The sequence below is a fragment of the Ranitomeya imitator genome, chromosome 7 (genome assembly GCF_032444005.1).
Source record: "Ranitomeya imitator isolate aRanImi1 chromosome 7, aRanImi1.pri, whole genome shotgun sequence".
NCBI classification, from domain to species: domain Eukaryota; kingdom Metazoa; phylum Chordata; class Amphibia; order Anura; family Dendrobatidae; genus Ranitomeya; species Ranitomeya imitator.
The window spans coordinates 182,663,194-182,681,072 of NC_091288.1; the positions used below are offsets into that span (position 1 = coordinate 182,663,194).

The 17,879-nt window shown below is 47.2% G+C and overlaps 1 protein-coding gene and 1 non-coding gene across 2 annotated transcripts in view; both read left to right on the forward strand.

Annotated features, from left to right (window-relative positions):
- The first annotated feature begins 789 nt into the window (after positions 1-789).
- TRNAL-AAG (transfer RNA leucine (anticodon AAG)) lies at positions 790-871 on the forward strand. Its single transcript has one exon. It is a non-coding gene; the product is annotated as a tRNA-Leu (tRNA).
- A 120-nt stretch (positions 872-991) lies between these two features.
- Positions 992-17,879, forward strand: part of POLR3E (RNA polymerase III subunit E) — a 32,044-nt gene continuing 15,156 nt past the window's right edge. The window contains exons 1-14 of the mRNA XM_069734175.1: positions 992-1,077; positions 10,828-10,916; positions 11,584-11,634; positions 12,533-12,610; positions 12,695-12,810; positions 13,443-13,525; positions 14,139-14,246; positions 14,335-14,387; positions 14,779-14,898; positions 15,003-15,088; positions 15,830-15,874; positions 16,621-16,712; positions 16,898-17,018; positions 17,327-17,408. Of these exons, the coding sequence (XP_069590276.1) occupies positions 10,881-10,916; positions 11,584-11,634; positions 12,533-12,610; positions 12,695-12,810; positions 13,443-13,525; positions 14,139-14,246; positions 14,335-14,387; positions 14,779-14,898; positions 15,003-15,088; positions 15,830-15,874; positions 16,621-16,712; positions 16,898-17,018; positions 17,327-17,408 (1,071 nt within the window). The 5' untranslated portion in view covers positions 992-1,077; positions 10,828-10,880. The remainder of the gene's footprint in view (positions 1,078-10,827; positions 10,917-11,583; positions 11,635-12,532; positions 12,611-12,694; positions 12,811-13,442; positions 13,526-14,138; positions 14,247-14,334; positions 14,388-14,778; positions 14,899-15,002; positions 15,089-15,829; positions 15,875-16,620; positions 16,713-16,897; positions 17,019-17,326; positions 17,409-17,879) is intronic.

The following is a 17,879-nucleotide window of genomic DNA, read 5'->3' on the forward strand; positions in this document are numbered from 1 at the left end:
GGTGCGACGGATCTACAGGAGGGAGAGTGGCGCGACGGACCTACAGGAGGGAGAGTGGCGCGACGGATCTACAGGAGGGAGAGTGGCGCGACGGATCTACAGGAGGGAGAGTGGCGCGACGGATCTACAGGAGGGAGAGTGGTGCGACGGATCTACAGGAGGGAGAGTGGCGCGACAGATCTACAGGAGGGAGAGTGGCGCGACGGATCTACAGGAGGGAGAGTGGCGCGACGGATCTACAGGAGGGAGAGTGGTGCGACGGATCTACAGGAGGAAGAGTGGCGCGACGGATCTACAGGAGGGAGAGTGGCGCGACGGATCTACAGGAGGGAGAGTGGCGCGACGGACCTACAGGAGGGAGAGTGGCGCGACGGATCTACAGGAGGGAGAGTGGCGCGACGGACCTACAGGAGGGAGAGTGGCGCGACGGACCTATAGGAGGGAGAGTGGCGCGATGGATCTACAGGAGGGAGAGTGGCGCGACGGACCTACAGGAGGGAGAGTGGCGCTACGGACCTACAGGAGGGAGAGTGGCGCGACGGACCTACAGAAGGGAGAGTGGCGCGACGGACCTACAGGAGGGAGAGTGGCGCGACGGATCTACAGGAGGGAGAGTGGCGCGACAGATATATGGGATGGAGTTTTTTTTTTTTTTCAGTTTTTTACTAAAGCAAACAATAAATCTAAGTGATTAATTTTCTTCTAAGAAAATCTAAAACAAAAATGTTTCAGATGCACGTGGGATTGACACAACTACCTGTGCAGAAACACAGCACATAGTCACCAGCAGGTAGCGTGGCCGAGCGGTCTAAGGCGCTGGATTAAGGCTCCAGTCTCTTCGGGGGCGTGGGTTCGAATCCCACCGCTGCCAGATAGTTTTTATGCTTATTCCTCTACACTAGGAGTTTATACTTTTTGAATGCGGTAACAGCGCCACCTACTGATGATGTCGCTAGACACACAGCTCAGTGCATTGTGGGTAGGATGAGCCGCTCCCCACGTGTCTGCGTTACAGGCAGTATGGCCGCCGCCTGAGCTCTCGGCCGGGAGTGAACGTCTGGGAGTCGCGTGCGGCAGGTAGGCCGGAGGGGGGATATCCGGGCCGGGGGGATATACAGGCCGCGGGCACACGCTTCTCCCCGGCTGTGTTTTATTCCGTGCCCACAGCCATGTCCGGGACCATCATCTTCCAGCTGCCGGGAACTTGTCACTAATAACAACCGTGTGATTACATCATCCATCTGTCACTACCCCTGTATACCGCTGCCCCCTGCTATTCCCTGCCTCTGCTCACCGCTGCCCCCTGCTATTCCCTGCCTCTGCTCACCGCTGCCCCTGCTATTCCCTGCCTCTGCTCACCGCTGCCCCTGCTATTCCCTGCCTCTGCTTACCGCTGCCCCTGCTATTCCCTGCCTCTGCTTACCGCTGCCCCCTGCTATTCCCTGCCTCTGCTCACCGCTGCCCCCTGCTATTCCCTGCCTCTGCTTACCGCTGCCCCCTGCTATTCCCTGCCTCTGCTCACCGCTGCCCCTGCTATTCCCTGCCTCTGCTCACCGCTGCCCCCTGCTATTCCCTGCCTCTGCTTACCGCTGCCCCCTGCTATTCCCTGCCTCTGCTTACCGCTGCCCCCTGCTATTCCCTGCCTCTGCTCACCGCTGCCCCCTGCTATTCCCTGCCTCTGCTCACCGCTGCCCCTGCTATTCCCTGCCTCTGCTCACCGCTGCCCCCTGCTATTCCCTGCCTCTGCTTACCGCTGCCCCCTGCTATTCCCTGCCTCTGCTCACCGCTGCCTCCTGCTATTCCCTGCCTCTGCTTACCGCTGCCCCTGCTATTCCCTGCCTCTGCTTACCGCTGCCTCCTGCTATTCCCTGCCTCTGCTTACCGCTGCCCCTGCTATTCCCTGCCTCTGCTTACCGCTGCCCCTGCTATTCCCTGCCTCTGCTCACCGCTGCCTCCTGCTATTCCCTGCCTCTGCTTACCGCTGCCCCCTGCTATTCCCTGCCTCTGCTTACCGCTGCCCCCTGCTATTCCCTGCCTCTGCTTACCGCTGCCCCCTGCTATTCCCTGCCTCTGCTTACCGCTGCCCCTTGCTATTCCCTGCCTCTGCTTACCGCTGGCCCTTGCTATTCCCTGCCTCTGCTCACCGCTGCCCCCTGCTATTCCCTGCCTCTGCTTACCGCTGCCCCCTGCTATTCCCTGCCTCTGCTTACCGCTGCCCCCTGCTATTCCCTGCCTCTGCTTACCGCTGCCCCCTGCTATTCCCTGCCTCTGCTTACCGCTGCCCCCTGCTATTCCCTGCCTCTGTTTACCGCTGCCCCCTGCTATTCCCTGCCTCTGCTTACCGCTGCCCCCTGCTATTCCCTGCCTCTGTTTACCGCTGCCCCCTGCTATTCCCTGCCTCTGCTTACCGCTGCCCCCTGCTATTCCCTGCCTCTGCTTACCGCTGCCCCCTGCTATTCCCTGCCTCTGCTTACCGCTGCCCCCTGCTATTCCCTGCCTCTGCTTACCGCTGCCCCCTGCTATTCCCTGCCTCTGCTTACCGCTGCCCCCTGCTATTCCCTGCCTCTGCTTACCGCTGCCCCTTGCCACTGCTTGCTGCTATTCAGTGTCTGCTTACCACTGCCCCCTGTATACCGCTGCACCCTGCCACTGTGTGCTGCTGCTCCTGCATATTGCTGCCCTCTGCCACTAATTATTGCTGCCCCCTGCTATTCCCTGCTCCTGCTTGCCCCTGCCTATTGCTGCCCTTTGCTGCTGTCGGTCTCTCTGAGCAGTGCCCCTACAGACTCCTGCAGTGTAAATCCACCCGGCTTCTTGTGCTACATCTCCCACCATGACATTCGTACATCTCTATCTAATCTATATAAAATATATATATATATATATATATATATATGTACACGCTGCTCAACAATACAGCAAAAATAACTACCGTAAATTTAGCAAATCACGGGTTGGATACACGTTACTGAGGAAAAAATGTTCAAAACGTTCAGACTTTTTCCAGTATCGTCAGTATCCGCTGCTGGCAGCTTCTTTTGCACACTAGGTTACAACCCAGGCGTCCAGAAACTGTGACCTCACACCACCAATCTAAAAGGCCGTTACGGTGCACAGAAAGAGGGTAATGGAGGCAAATCCCCTTAAGCGATGATTCCCAGTCTTCTCCTGAATGCAGTCATTGCCGGATTGCTCTGGACACCACGGGGTCGACGCCATGAAGAGGGGACATTTTTTTCAACACAACACCGCCAGGTCGCATATTGCTGGTGCTACTGCGAGTGGCCTGCAGCGTCTCCAGACTTGTCTCCCATCGGGCACATCTGTGACATCACTGGTCGGCAATTACACAGGCAGCTGCCAGCGGTGGATCTTGATTTCTGAGCCCAAGTGCATTCAGCGCAGCAGAGCGTCGTCTTACATGATGCCTGAAATTGCCTGTTTTTCTCAGCTTTCAGGACGCCATTAATCCTGAAAATTGACATTTACATTAGACCCTACCTTGTGAATTAAGGTGTCTAATGAGCATGTGCAAAGGTCATTGGCGTGAATGGAGGCGAAGCAGGGTCGCCTGTCACATCACCTATTGCGATTGGTGGATCCTGTGTTTTCAGCTCTGTATAGAGGCGTTATCTGTCATTGTGAACCTGCCTGGGATGATAATGAGACTGCTGAAAGCTGGTCTTGAAAGGACAGGAAACGTGAGTCTAAATAAAGTCCCAGTGTAAAAATACAAGATTACCATTTTTATTTTTTTTTTAATAAAGATCGTGAAATTTAAAAAAAATAAATTACCAGTTATAACCAGACTTAAAAATAGGTACAGTAATTTTCTGAGGACATGTTCCATTAAAGGGACTCTGTCACCTGAATTTGGCGGGCTATGTAAATGCCCTGTTTTCGGTCCGATGGACGGTGTTTCTTCTTTTTTCCTCCACACCATCCTTTCCTGCCGTCTGCAATATTTTCCTGAATTGGAGTAGGTGTCCTCCATAGTTCACGCGTGCGCAATGCAATCTTGTCTCGCGCACGCGCAGTATGCTTTGCCCAACTGCGGGCAAAGCCGAAATGCATTACTGCGCATGCGCCGGCGCACTATGTTCCTAAAGAATTTCTCTGTGTTCCGGGACATAGTGCACCGGCGTATGCACAGTAATGTTTTTTGGCTTTGGAAAGATGGAGTGGAGGAAAAAGGAAGAAACATGCCCGAAAACAGGGCATTTACATAGCCCGCCAAATTCAGGAGACAGAGTCCCTTTAATTCATTGCTGTTTACACTTTGTATAAAAGGGGATCCACAAATGATCATGAAAACAGTGGACTGTTCATGTGCATGTGTGTCCACCGCTCCGCTCACTGCCTGTGGGAGATGGAATCGGGCAGGATACTGCTCCCATTGAAGTAAATAGAGGTCGCCCGTATTCAGTGCCACCCCTAAGAAGCCTTAAAGGGAACCTGTCACCCCCCCCCCCCCTCAGGCGTTTGTAACTAAAAGAGCCATCTTGTGCAGCACTAATGCTGCATTCGAAAAAGATGGCTCTTTTAGTTCGGGTCCCTGGCACTGCTGCAATAATCGCTTTTGAAATTTGTCCCTCGTACCGTGAAATCGCCACGGGGGCATGTCTTTCCCCCCCTTATCCAGACGCACCACAGCCGTCAATTATGGCCTCTGCGCGCTGGGCGCCGCCTCCTCTTGCTGCTTTATCGTCCTCGGCGCCTGCGCTGTTATTTTTTGGGGGGGCATGCACAATTGCACTGCCCTTCGAACTTACAGCGCAGGCACCCGGGACGATAATGAAGGAAGAGGCGGCGCGCAGAGGCCCTGAGTGACGGATACAAGGCGTCTGGATTACGGGGGAAAGACCAGCCTCCCTGGCGATTTCACGGTATGAGGGACAAATTTCAAAAACGATTATTGCAGCAGTGCCAGGGACCCGAACTAAAAGAGCCAACTTGTCAGAATGCAGCATTAGTGCTGCACAAGGTGGCTCTTTTTAGTTACAAACGCCTGGGGGGGTGACAGGTTCCCTTTAAGTCACACACACGTTTTATGGCTCCATTCACACAGGGTTGGTGGGCATCTAGTGAAATGTTGACCCTTTTAAGTGCTTTATCAGAGCTAAATATTGACCCCTGTGACCCTCGCCAATAATAAGCAGAATGTATGGGGCTGTCACACTCGCCCCCCACCTTGGATAGTCTGTATGGGTGGCTGTCCCTAATCACTTGAATGGGACTGACCTTTAGTACCTGTCCTAGGCACAATATTTGTACAGCAATCTGTAGAAACAGAAGCTGAGGCGCATGTCCGGCATTGTGTGGATTGGCGAGGATCACAAAGGTTTAAGCCCTACGAATGAAACATTGATGTCCAAAACCTCCCAGACTTTTTTCCTTCCAGTGGGCTGGATCTGATTTTTATTCATTTTTGTGTCCATTTTTCTTCTGTGTAAAATGAGAAAAAAAATGTTCCAGCTTCTCCTTCCCATTAGGGCGCGTATGAAAGTATAACAGACTTGTGTACACTATGTATTCACAACCAATTGCTCAATAATTACTAACCCCTACCATATGGTGGGTATTGTACCATTCCATACGATAATCTCACATATAGCGTGACCAAAAATGAATCATCCCCACTATGGTACTATGTAAAACCAATATTTTATTAACCCCTTAGTGACCGAGCCAAATTTTTGAAATCTGACCAGTGTCACTTTATGTGGTAATAACTCTGCAACGCTTCAACAAATCCCAGTGAGTTTGAGATTGTTTTTTCGTGACACATACTTTATGATAACGGTAAATTTAGTTCAACATTTTTTGTGTTTATTTATAAAAAAATATCAAAAATTTGAGAAAAATGTAAAAAAAATTAGCAATTTTCTAAATTTGAATGATTATCCCTTTAATCCAGATAGTCATACAACAGCAAACCATTAATAACTAGCATTTCCCACATGTCTGCTTTACACCAGGACCATTTGTAAAATGTTATTTTATTTTGTTAGCATTTTAGGAGGTTTAAAAATGTAGCAGCAATTTTTCATTTTTTCAAAGAAATTTACAAAATTTATTTTTTTAGGGACTTATCCATGTTTGAAGTGACTTTAGGGGTCCCATATATTGGGAAACCCACAAACGTGATACCATTTTAAAAACAGCACCCCTAAACATATTGAAAACTGCTGTCAGGTAGTTTATTAACGCTTCAGGTGCTTTACAGGAATTAATGCAAAGTGGTATGACAGGAATGAAAATGTGTATTTTTACCACCTAAATGTCTCTAGCTACTAAACAGATTACTACAGCCGTCAGACTCTAAAGGCCCCTTCACATTAAGCGACGCTGCAGCGATACCGACAACGATCCGGATCGCTGCAGCGTCGCTGTTTGGTCGCTGGAGAGCTGTCACACAGACCGCTCTCCAGCGACCAACGATGCCGGTAACCAGGGTAAACATCGGGTAACTAAGCGCAGGGCCGCGCTTAGTAACCCGATGTTTACCCTGGTTACCATGCTAAAAGTAAAAAAAAACAAACACTAGATACTTACCTACAGCTGTCTGTCCTCCAGCGCTGTGCTCTGCTTCTCTGCTCTCCTCCTGTACTGTCTGTGAGCCGGAAAGCAGAGCGGTGACGTCACCGCTCTGCTTTCCGGCGCACAGACAGTACAGGAGGAGAGCAGAGCACAGCGCTGGAGGACAGACAGCTGTAGGTAAGTATCTAGTGTTTGTTTTTTTTTACTTTTAGCATGGTAACCAGGGTAAACATCGGGTTACTAAGCGCGGCCCTGCGCTTAGTTACCCGATGTTTACCCTGGTTACCAGTGAAGACATCGCTGGATCGGTGTCACACACGCCGATCCAGCGATGTCCACGGGAGATCCAGCGACGAAATAAAGTTCTGGACTTTATTCAGCGACCAACGATCTCCCAGCAGGGGCCTGATCGTTGGTCGCTGTCACACATAACGATTTCATTAACGATATCGTTGCTACGTCACAAATAGCAACGATATCGTTAACAATATCGTTATGTGTGAAGGTACCTTAAGGCCGCTATTTGGCCATGAATTGCTATGGCAAACATCAGGACCACAAAATCATGATCTGAGTGCACCAATTGGGACAAAGAAGAAGCCCCCACACTCTGTTAACCATTTATAATGATGTAGTCACTATTGACAGCAGCATCTAAGGGGTTAAACAGATTTAGATGGTGCAAATACTGATCGTGGTTGGTGCAGCAAGTTGTCAACTATAGTGTACAGCTGACAGATGCTGGATGGTCATCTGTATGGGGATACTATTCTCCTATATCTCAGGTCAGTTAAAAGACGTATTGGCGGTCATTAAGGGGTTAAACAAAACAATCCAAAAACAGTATATACAGTATATCCCGAAGAAGCATTGCGAAACGCGCGTCGGGGCAGAGGGACGACGAGGTGTCTTCACGGGCCAATTACCAGGTAACTCACTATTGCCATCTTAGCCGTACACCTCATATACCTTACAAATATCATTAGTCTAGGCTGTGCTAGGGAATAGGATATACAGATAGGTTTATTTACCTGCTGTAGTACTGGCACTGTTCCCCCTTGCTTATACTGCTGAGAGATCACTGTTATTCTTATTGGGGTTTGGTTATATATTGTCAGATTATTGTATACCTATGCATATATTGGCCTGCATTTTTTGAGAGATTACCTATGGCATTATAGTCCCTCGTCTGCAGAATTTGCACTTTATAGTTACATGCAGTTATTTTATTGTATATACTGTTTTTGGATTGTTTTGTTTAATAAAATATTGGTTTTACATAGTACCATAGTGGGGATCATTCATTTTTGGTCACGCTATATGTGAGATTATTTGTGTACACTATGTCAGCTATGGACCCATTATAGCCATTGTTCCTGTGCAATAATCTCAGTAGCTGGCCGAGCCCTGAGGTAAATAATCTCAGTAGCCGGCCGAACCCTGAGGTAAATAATCTTAGTAGCCGGCTGAGCCCTGAGGTAAATAATCTCAGTAGCCGGCCGAACCCTGAGGTAAATAATCTTAGTAGCCGGCTGAGCCCTGAGGTAAATAATCTTAAGGTACCTTCACACATAACGATATTGTTAACGATATCGTTGCTTTTTGTGACGTAGCAACGATATCGTTAATAAAATCGTTATGTGTGACAGCGACCAACGATCAGGCCCCTGCTGGGAGATCGTTGGTCGCTGAATAAAGTCCAGAACTTTGTTTCGTCGCTGGATCTCCCGTGGACATCATAGCCGGCCGAACCCTGAGGTAAATAATCTCAGTAGCCGGCCGAGTCCTGAGGTAAATAATCTCAGTAGCCGGCCGAGTCCTGAGGTAAATAATCTCAGTAGCCGGCCGAGCCTTGAGGTAAATAATCTTAGTAGCCGGCCGAGCCCTGAGGTAAATAATCTCAGTAGCCGGCCGAGCCTTGAGGTGAATAATCTTAGTAGCCGGCCGAGCCCAGAGGTAAATAATCTTAAGGTACCGTCACATTTAGCGATGCTGCAGCGATCTAGACAACGATCCCGATCGCTGCAGTGTCGCTGGAGAGCTGTCACACAGACAGCTCTCCAGCGACCAACTATGCGAAGTCCCCTGGTAACCAGGATAAACATCGGGTTACTAAGCGCAGGGCCGCGCTTAGTAACCCGATGTTTACCCTGGTTACCAGCGTAAACATAAAAGAAAACAAACACTACATACTTACATTCCGGTGTCTGTCCCCCGGCGCTGTGCTTTCCTGCACTGACTGTGAGCGCCAGCTGGAAAGCAGAGCGGTGATGTCACCGCTGTGCTCTGCTTTCCGGCCGGCGCTTACACAGTCCAGAGAAGCACAGCGCCGGGGGACAGACACCGGAATGTAAGTATGTAGTGTTTTTTTTTTTTTACGTTTACGCTGGTAACCAGGGTAAACATTGGGTTACTAAGCGCAGCCCTGCACTTAGTAACCCGATGTTTACCCTGGTTACCAGCGAAGACATCGCTGAATCGGTGTCACACACGCCGATTCAGCGATGTCTGCGGGAGTCCAGCGACGAAATAAAGTTCTGGACTTTCTGCTCTGACCAACGATGGCACAGCAGGATCCTGATCGCTACTGCGTGTCAAACACAACGATATCGCTAGCCAGGACGCTGCAACGTCACGGATCGCTAGCGATATCGTTCAGTGTGACGGTACCTTTAGTAGCCGGCCGAGCCCTGAGGTAAATAATCTCAGTAGCCGTCCGAGCCCTGAGGTAAATAATCTTAGTAGCCAGCCGAGCCTTGAGGTAAATAATCTCAGTAGCCGGCCGAGCCCTGAGGTAAATAATCTCAGTAGCCGGCCGAGCCCTGAGGTAAATAATCTTAGTAGCCGGCCGAGCCCTGAGGTAAATAATCTTAGTAGCCGGCCGAGCCCTGAGGTAAATAATCTTAGTAGCCGGCCGAGCCCTGAGGTAAATAATCTTAGTAGCCGGCCGAGCCCTGAGGTAAATAATCTTAGTAGCCGGCCGAGCCCTGAGGTAAATAATCTTAGTAGCCGGCCGAGCCCTGAGGTAAATAATCTTAGTAGCCGGCCGAGCCCTGAGGTAAATAATCTCAGTAGCCGGCCGAACCCTGAGGTAAATAATCTCCTGGAGCATCAGTGAGTCAGCATTATTATGACACCATTGTTGGGGTCAAAAATCGTATCCACGCGCTGCCAAGAAAATCTTCCTAAATTGACTGTATGGGAGATTTGACAACGACACCTATCCCCTTTATGCTGAGGATTTTCATTACAGATTTCACCCTTTGCAGTGTAGAGTTGTGCAACAAATCCGCAGCAGAAACCTGAAGGTCGGCATCGGATTTTGCTGCAGATTTGGATACATAGCCTAATTGCTGCAATGTGCAGAGTGTGTTTATAAGATAAGATTTGCCAATTCTTTTTTTTTTCTTTGTATTTACAGTGGTGTTCAAAAGTCCTGCATAGGATAAATTGATTTGATTTTTCAAGTTTTAAACGTTTTCTGTTGAATATCTTCGATGCTAATATGACATATTATATATGGTTTTGTTCAGAATACAATTTTGCATTCTCTCCCTGTAATATTTTTAGCTTTTGAAGCAGTTTTGCCTGAAATTATTGCAATAATATGGGGATTGAAAGCAGAACTAAATATTGTACAGCTTCAGATCCAAAATGAGCCAATCACAGATGAGGTTCTTGTGACCAAACATAACTTAACATAACATAAGAAAAGGCTGCCTTCTGCTCAACACTCTGAATTAAATAAAAAATAATAGATCTTAAAAAAGTAAAATTTAAGTCTGTGTGAACTTGCATTGGAAGTTAATGAACTTAGAAACCTGTTCACCATTCTGTACTAGTGTAGGTATGGTTATGCTGTAAAAAAATTATCAAAAACGCGCATGCCATAACAATTTATACACTTGGGACATTCAAAAATGAGTATGGCATACAATGAGGGATTACAAAAACATATCTGTTCCACCAGTTTCACTGTAGAGATGCAGAAGTATGAAACATATAGTTTTCTTCACGCCGCAGGACTTTTGGACACCATTGTAATTTAGTCGCTTATATAGCGCCATCATTCCACAGCGCTGTACAACATCATCATCACAATCCACATTCCCTTTCAGTATCAGGTTTGCTTTCCATATATTCATTATTTTTGGTGTTCTTGTTTTTTTTTTTTACATTTTTTTTTTCAGGCAGAACCTGCCTGAAAAAGACGACATGTGCATGTAATGTAAGTGAGAAAACTGCTTCACATGGTAGTAACCTCAATGTGTGCCGTGATGTGTTTAGGTACCATCGTTCTGTCCGGTGTGGAGCAGGGCGTTGGTTTGTCTCACAGTAGTATGGAAAATGAAGATGACGACCCAATTATACAAGAGGTAAGTGGAGCCATCAGTATATCGCCATTATTAATAATCCCATATATGTGCGGAAGTTTGGGCAGCTGGGGCCACGGGATCCCCGATCTGATGACAGTTGATGGTTTTTATGGCGGATCACTTAACAAGTCTGTAGATCCAATGTCAGCAGGATTCCATGATGTGAGCGCTGCATCTTTCTTACCCCCAGTCTCATCACTCCTACTGTTTAGCCAAAGTTCCCCGCTTTTTCAGCAAATTTCCGGGCCTTACAAGTTATACAGTAATGACCTGACTAGTCCAAGGCAGTCAGTGAGGATCAGCCCAGCTTCTCCTGCCAATGTCACACCACAAAGGAGCGAGGGATGTCCCAGGAAAGCGCTGTCCTCCTCCTCAGCTCCGTGACTGCACTGCTCTTGCAGAGTTGGGCGAATGTGCAGAATTTGCGGTGCAGGGAGGAGGCGGCGAGGGCTTTGCTGGGACATCAATCACGCCACCGTGGGCATAATATCCGCAGGATGAACTAGGCAGGACAGATGGCCACAGATGTGGCCTCGCATGTCAGAAGATACATTACTGCCTTATTGTAGCCATACGTATTAGCCATATTGTAGCCTTACGTATTAGCCATATTGTAGCCTTACGTATTAGCCATATTGTAGCCTTACTGACCCTTATTATTTTGCAGCTTGATGTGTATCTGGCCAAAAGCCTGGCGGAGAAGCTGTACTTATTCCAGGTATGCTCCTAGGCTTGATTACATATTACTAACCAGTTGTGTCATTTGTATTTGTGGCCACTTTTTCTGTTGTTGTCGTCTAGTTATTTCATATAGTGGAAACCTATAGCGGCCGTGTATGTGGAGGGCAGGGCTGTGGAGTCAGTAAGCCAAACCTCCGACTCCTCAATTTCCATGACACAGACTCCACCAAAATTGACTCCGACTCCACAGCCCTGGTGGAGGGGACGTGCCTCCCCGCTCATTAGGAGCAATCTCTGGTATAAGAGTTGACATATTAAAGTTGTTAAAAAGGGAAAAAAAAAATGGAAGTACAAGACACAACTGCGTATGCACGTCCTTAAAAGGGGCTGCGCGCCCCTGAAAATGTGCTAAAAACTTGCCAATGCTCACTGTTTTTATTTCTAGTGCTTTCTTGCTATCGGGTGGAAATGTGGCAGCTGTGTGTAAAATAATAAATAAATAAAAAATACGGTATATAAAAATCCTAAACTCCTTCCTTTTCCCATTCTGAAAATATTAAAATTAAAAAAAAAATGTTATTGCCCTTTTCTCGAAAAAAATATAAAATAATGAAATAAACAATCAAAAAGTCATATGTATTCCATACACAAAAGAACAAGCCCTTTGAAGCTGCATTGAAGGAAAAGAAAAGAAAAAGTTATGGGTCTGTAAAAAATGGTGATACATAAAATAATGAAACATCAGATTTTTTTTCAAGGTAGTAACATTAAAGCTGTAAATTTTTATAGGACAGTAAATGCAGTAAGCACAAAGTAAAAAAATCAAACAAAAGACATGGTAGAATTGTTTTTTTATACTGTATTTGTGACAAGCGGCAGACGTCTGAATGTGTGAACGGAGCTCGGTGGAACATTTGTTTCTTTCCTATTCCCAGTATCCGATCCGACCGTCACTGATGAGCTATGATGGCGTCCCACATCTGTCAGCGAGGATTAAACCAAAGCAACAAAAGGTGCGAGATACAAACTAAATCTGTCATCTTTAGTGACTCTTACAGAATGTGACCGCACTTACATTGCCTTCTGCGTGCTTTCAGGTGGAAATTGACATGGCCATTAATACAATCAGCCCTAATTACTGCCGTAGTAAAGGGGAACAGATTGCACTAAATGTAGATGGAACCTGCAATGATGAGACCAGCACCTACTCCTCGTAAGTACAGAGGTTATTCTCACCATATACATTTCTGTGTGTAACATATACCATATTTTTCAGACTATAAGACGCACCAGACCATAAGACGCACCCCAAATTTTGTGGTTGAAAATAGCAGAATTTTTTATTTTTTTTTATAAGATGGGGGTCCTTCTTATTGTCCGAATTTAGAGTAACTTACCTGAGAGCCGGCGGTGGTACAGTGGAGTCTTGAAGGCAGGGTTCCTTCCTCAGAAAGCCGGTGGTGGCAGAAGTGGGGCAATGCTGCAGTCCCGGGGTGCGATGATGCGGATCACGGAGCAGGGTCCCTTCTTCAGGATGCCAGTGGCAGAAATGTGGCTGTGCCACGGCCCGGTGTCCACTGTGAGCAGAGTGCATCACTGGTTTCCCTGCGCCGGAATCCTGAAGAAAGGACCCTGCTCAGGTGCACTCCACACCACCCACCGTCGCAGCATCGGCACACCTCTGCTGCAAAAAAGTGCGTGTTATAGTCTGAAAAATACGGTATATCCTCCAAGCATTATTGGGGGTAATGATTGCACGCCCAATGTAACGGTTTTGCAAGTAATTTGGGGTAATTTTATTATATTGAATGTCTTTTTTTTTTTTTCTCACCAATTTTGTTCTAGAAAACTTATGGACAAACAGACTTTCTCCTCCATACAAGCTGCAGGCGGCACGTCTCGCTATGCGGTTGGATTTTATCGAAAAGGTACAATTGTTGAATAATCTTTCTTTTTCAGGTCGGCTCAGTGGCGTCTGACATCTGGTACCCCCACAATCGGCTGTCTGCACCTTTTATTAAATGGCCTCAAAGCAGAGAAATCCATGAATTAATATAATCAAACTCTAGTGATGAGCGACTGTGCTGGGATGAGGTGTTATCTGAGCATGCTCGGGTGCTGACCAAATGTCTCCGCTGTGCTCGAATTATATGTTCGGGTCTCGCAGCTATTTGACAGACTGAACACATGCTGGCATTTCCTGTTAGGCAATCATTATCCTGCAGTAATGACGTACTGACCATGTTCAGTGGTGATGGCAGCTTGGATAACAGGTGACCCCCTAAGGACGGTGATTGGCTGCAGCATGCATGTGGTTACAATAGGACAGGACTGCTGCATCTTGTCCTGCCGGCAGTGCATCCAGTACCATTTGATATTAGTGCTGCTGGATCCCTGGGAATTATTTTCCTTCCCTTTACGAAGTGCTGGAGATCCCAATTTATCAATATTCATCCGTATAGTCCTTAAAGGGGTTGTCCACTCCTTTTTAAATGTCCTCGTTCTTTTGTGCAATAACTTTTTGTTTTCTCTCCGATGCAGGTGAAATTCACGTGACCCCTCTGCACGGGATTTTACAGTTACGGCCCAGTTTCACATATTTAGATAAAGCGGATAGCAAATATCGAGAGCGAGAGGCCGCAAATGATGGTAGGCCATAGTGATGGCGCATTCACGGCAGAGATCTGACCACTCGCTTCCAGCGTTATAACAATTACTTATTGCTTTGTCTTATCAGCTGCTGGTGATTCCTCCCAGGATGAAGGTGAGGATGACGTCAAGCAAGTAACTGTAAGTCTTATGGCGACTCTTCATATTCTTAGTGTTACACATCTTTGTCTTGGGTTTCCATTGATTTATACCTGTTCTGTGTCGTGACGTCTATCAGACAGGACACACAAATGGCGCTCGGTGGAGGGCACTGACTTATATCGGGGTCGGTTGGTTCCGCCGAGTTGTCCGTTGTTTACGGTCTTGGACACAATTTGTAGATGTCTGCTTTTTCCATTTCCAGCAGGTTATTCTGTCTGCATGGTCTGATATGTGAAATCTCTTCATGAAATGTTTGGGATATTTAGCGATCAAGGTATAGAGGCGATGCAGACATGAGTTACGCTGTATTTCTTCTCATTAGTCACTCCGATCAGTTTTTCTTTGTAAATGTCGCTTTATCCCCTTGCAGGTACGTTTTTCCCGCCCTGAAACTGAGCAGGCGAAACAGAGGAGGGCGCAATCCTATGAATTTCTGCAGAAGAAGCAAGCGGAGGAGTCCTGGGTGCATCTGCATTACTGTGGGATCAAGGTAAGGGGTAGACGGTGGAGCATTTCCCAGCGTAACATAAAAGATGCAAATAAACTTGTTGAGAAGAAGCAATTAAAATTTTTATTTACACATTATTCTTTTAGGACAGTCGATCAGAACATGAGAAACAATATCTGCTTTGCCAAAATCAAACGATGACCGAAAGCCAAGAATTAATGAAATCTTCCAGGTAAGCATTTGTGGCTTCTGCCCACGCTGATCATGATCATGTGTGGCGTCTGCCGTGCCCGCGCTGATCATGTGCGACGTCTGCCCTGCCTGCGCTGATCATGTGCGGCATCTGCCGTGCCCCGCTGATCATGTGCGGCGTCTGCTCTGCCCCCGCTGATCATGTGCGGCGTCTGTCCTGCCCCCGCTGATCATGTGCGCCGTCTGCCGTGCCCGCGCTGATCATATGCGGCGTCTGCCCTGCCCGCGCTGATCATGTTCGGCGTCTGCCGTGCCCGCGCTGATCATGTGCGGCGTCTGCCGTGCCCGCGCTGATCATGTGCGCCGTCTGCCGTGCCCGCGCTGATCATGTGCGGCATCTGCCCTGCCTGCGCTGATCATGTGCGCCGTCTGCCGTGCCCGCGCTGATCATGTGCGGCGTCTGCCCTGCCTGCGCTGATCATGTGCGCCGTCTGCCCTGCCCGCGCTGATCGTGTGCGACGTCTTCCTTGCCCGCGCTGATCATGTGCGACATCTTCCCTGCCCGCGCTGATCATGTGCGACATCTGCCCTACCCGCGCTGATCATCTGTGGGTTCTAAAGCAGGAAACGCACAATATGTGAAGTTCTATCCCTTTTTAGTCACTACAGGTGCTGTGATAAAATAGCATATATAATAAAAAAAAATATATTCTTACAGGAGCAATCTAGTTTTTCTGTACATTCAGTTTATGCAGTCTGTTCGCTCTGTCTTGTATTTCAGTGAGTATCTCCAGATGCTGATGCCTCCCAGCGTTCAGGAAGAAACGTAAGTAGTTTGTCGTTCCTCGGTTTCGTATGCCATGAATGTTTGATGACCCGGTGTCTGACTGCTGGCTCCCACCTGGGAAATGTATGGGATCAGAAAACTGATCGGCCCTGGATGCCAGGCACCCATCGGGTTCCACATAATGTCCTTTATGGATATTATAGCGATTTTTACTAGACCGTCCGCTTACTGACTGTCACATTTATGAATGGGGAGGTGGAGTATCAATCGACAATGGGGGAAACGCGGGGTCTCTACATGGTTAGGAGCGGTTGGGGGGCCAGTCATGTCCACAGCTGACTGCAGGGGCTTCCATCTGTGTCATGCATTATGGTGGTCCCTAGCCGGGTCAGACTACTGCATATTGTGCATTGGCTACGATTGCTCTGTGTTTGGTTCGTTGTTTACAAAACATGGCGGCAGGTTGGACATCCAGTCTCCGCTCCATTCATTTTGTATGGGACTGCCGGAAATGATAACCATGTGCAGCGCTCAGCGGATCGGCGGTCAAGCATATGTGCTTTGCCGATCATTGCAGGATTGAAGGGTCCGCTTTCCATGTAGCAACACGTTATCACCTATCCTGCGGACAGGAGAGAATTATTCTCATCATCCAACCCCTTTAAGTTCAGTTTATTTTTACTATATGTAAATGCCTTTAAGAAGAAATGTCGGTAATTCACGTCAGCCAGGATAGAAAAAATGTATTTGATTTCTGAGTAATTGTGTATTTCCCCCCCATACAGGGAAAAGCCTGTAGCTCCGAGCAACGTGTTATCCATGGCTCAACTGAGGACTTTACCACTGGCCGATCAAATCAAGATCTTGATGAAAAATGGTATGTCTGCCCTAGAATGCAGGAGCGGAAAGCCACAATGTCATGTGCCGTGAGGTCTTGGTTCAGGTTGGATACCTGGCGACGTCACAATTCCCAATATCTATTGGATTAAATAATTTTTACAATTGTTTCCTATGTTTGTTTTTTCTATGAAATGTATAACTTTTTTTATTTTTTCTCTGCAGTTAAAGTAATTCCGTTTGCAAATCTGATGGGGTTAATGGCAGCGGGAACCGAATCTATTGCAGTTCTGCGGTGCATACAGCAGGTGGCGATGTTGGTGCAGGGAAACTGGGTGGTGAAGAGGTGAGCGGCGCAGTGTCCAGCGATCTGCGTCTCCTCCCCCTTATTAATATGCATCAATTTACTAATATTTGTGATCTCTGCAGATTCTTTTCTACTAAAGCACAATTCTGTCCTGAAAGTCAAGAATATGTTTGACTTATACTTGAAATTGTAGAATTTCCCTACATTAATGGAATATTATCCTTCATTGTAGTGCCAGAAATTTGCCTTGTTGCCCAAAGAATCCAATCTGTTCTTTTATTTTTTATTATTTTCTAAACCGTTCTGGAAAAAAATAAATAAATCTTTATTCTTTGTTTTTACTCCAGCGATGTTGTGTACCCAAAAGAGTCGTCCAGCCCTCACAGTGGGGTCTCCGCTGAGGTTTTGTGCCGTGGAAGAGATTTTGTTGTAAGTATATATATATATATATATATGACACAATACACGTGGGCCTGATATTTGTCTCTCTGCTACCAATTTTTTAAACTACACAGAGGCAGCGGAGGGCAGGAGCCCTCCATTATAGGAAGTAAAGGGGAGGGAGTTCCAGCACCTATAGTGCCGGCAGAATGCTGATTTAAGAGGAACCCACACACTCAAAAAGAGTGGATGGCAAGTTACAGAGTATGAGAATCTGGACATAGTAGACTTGTTTCTGCCCCAAAAGTTATTTTAATTTGGTGTTGGGATGAGGCAGTAAAGACATGAGGCTTTTTGATACAGTTTGCCTGAATGGATTAATGCTCTTTAAATATCATTCATTCATATTGGACACTGGATTTTGTATATGTGGCTTTTAGAAGAGGCTTCTCTTCATTTTTTTAATGCATTTTTTACCTAGGCCCTACTGCACTGTACATGTCCTGTAGCTGCATAGAT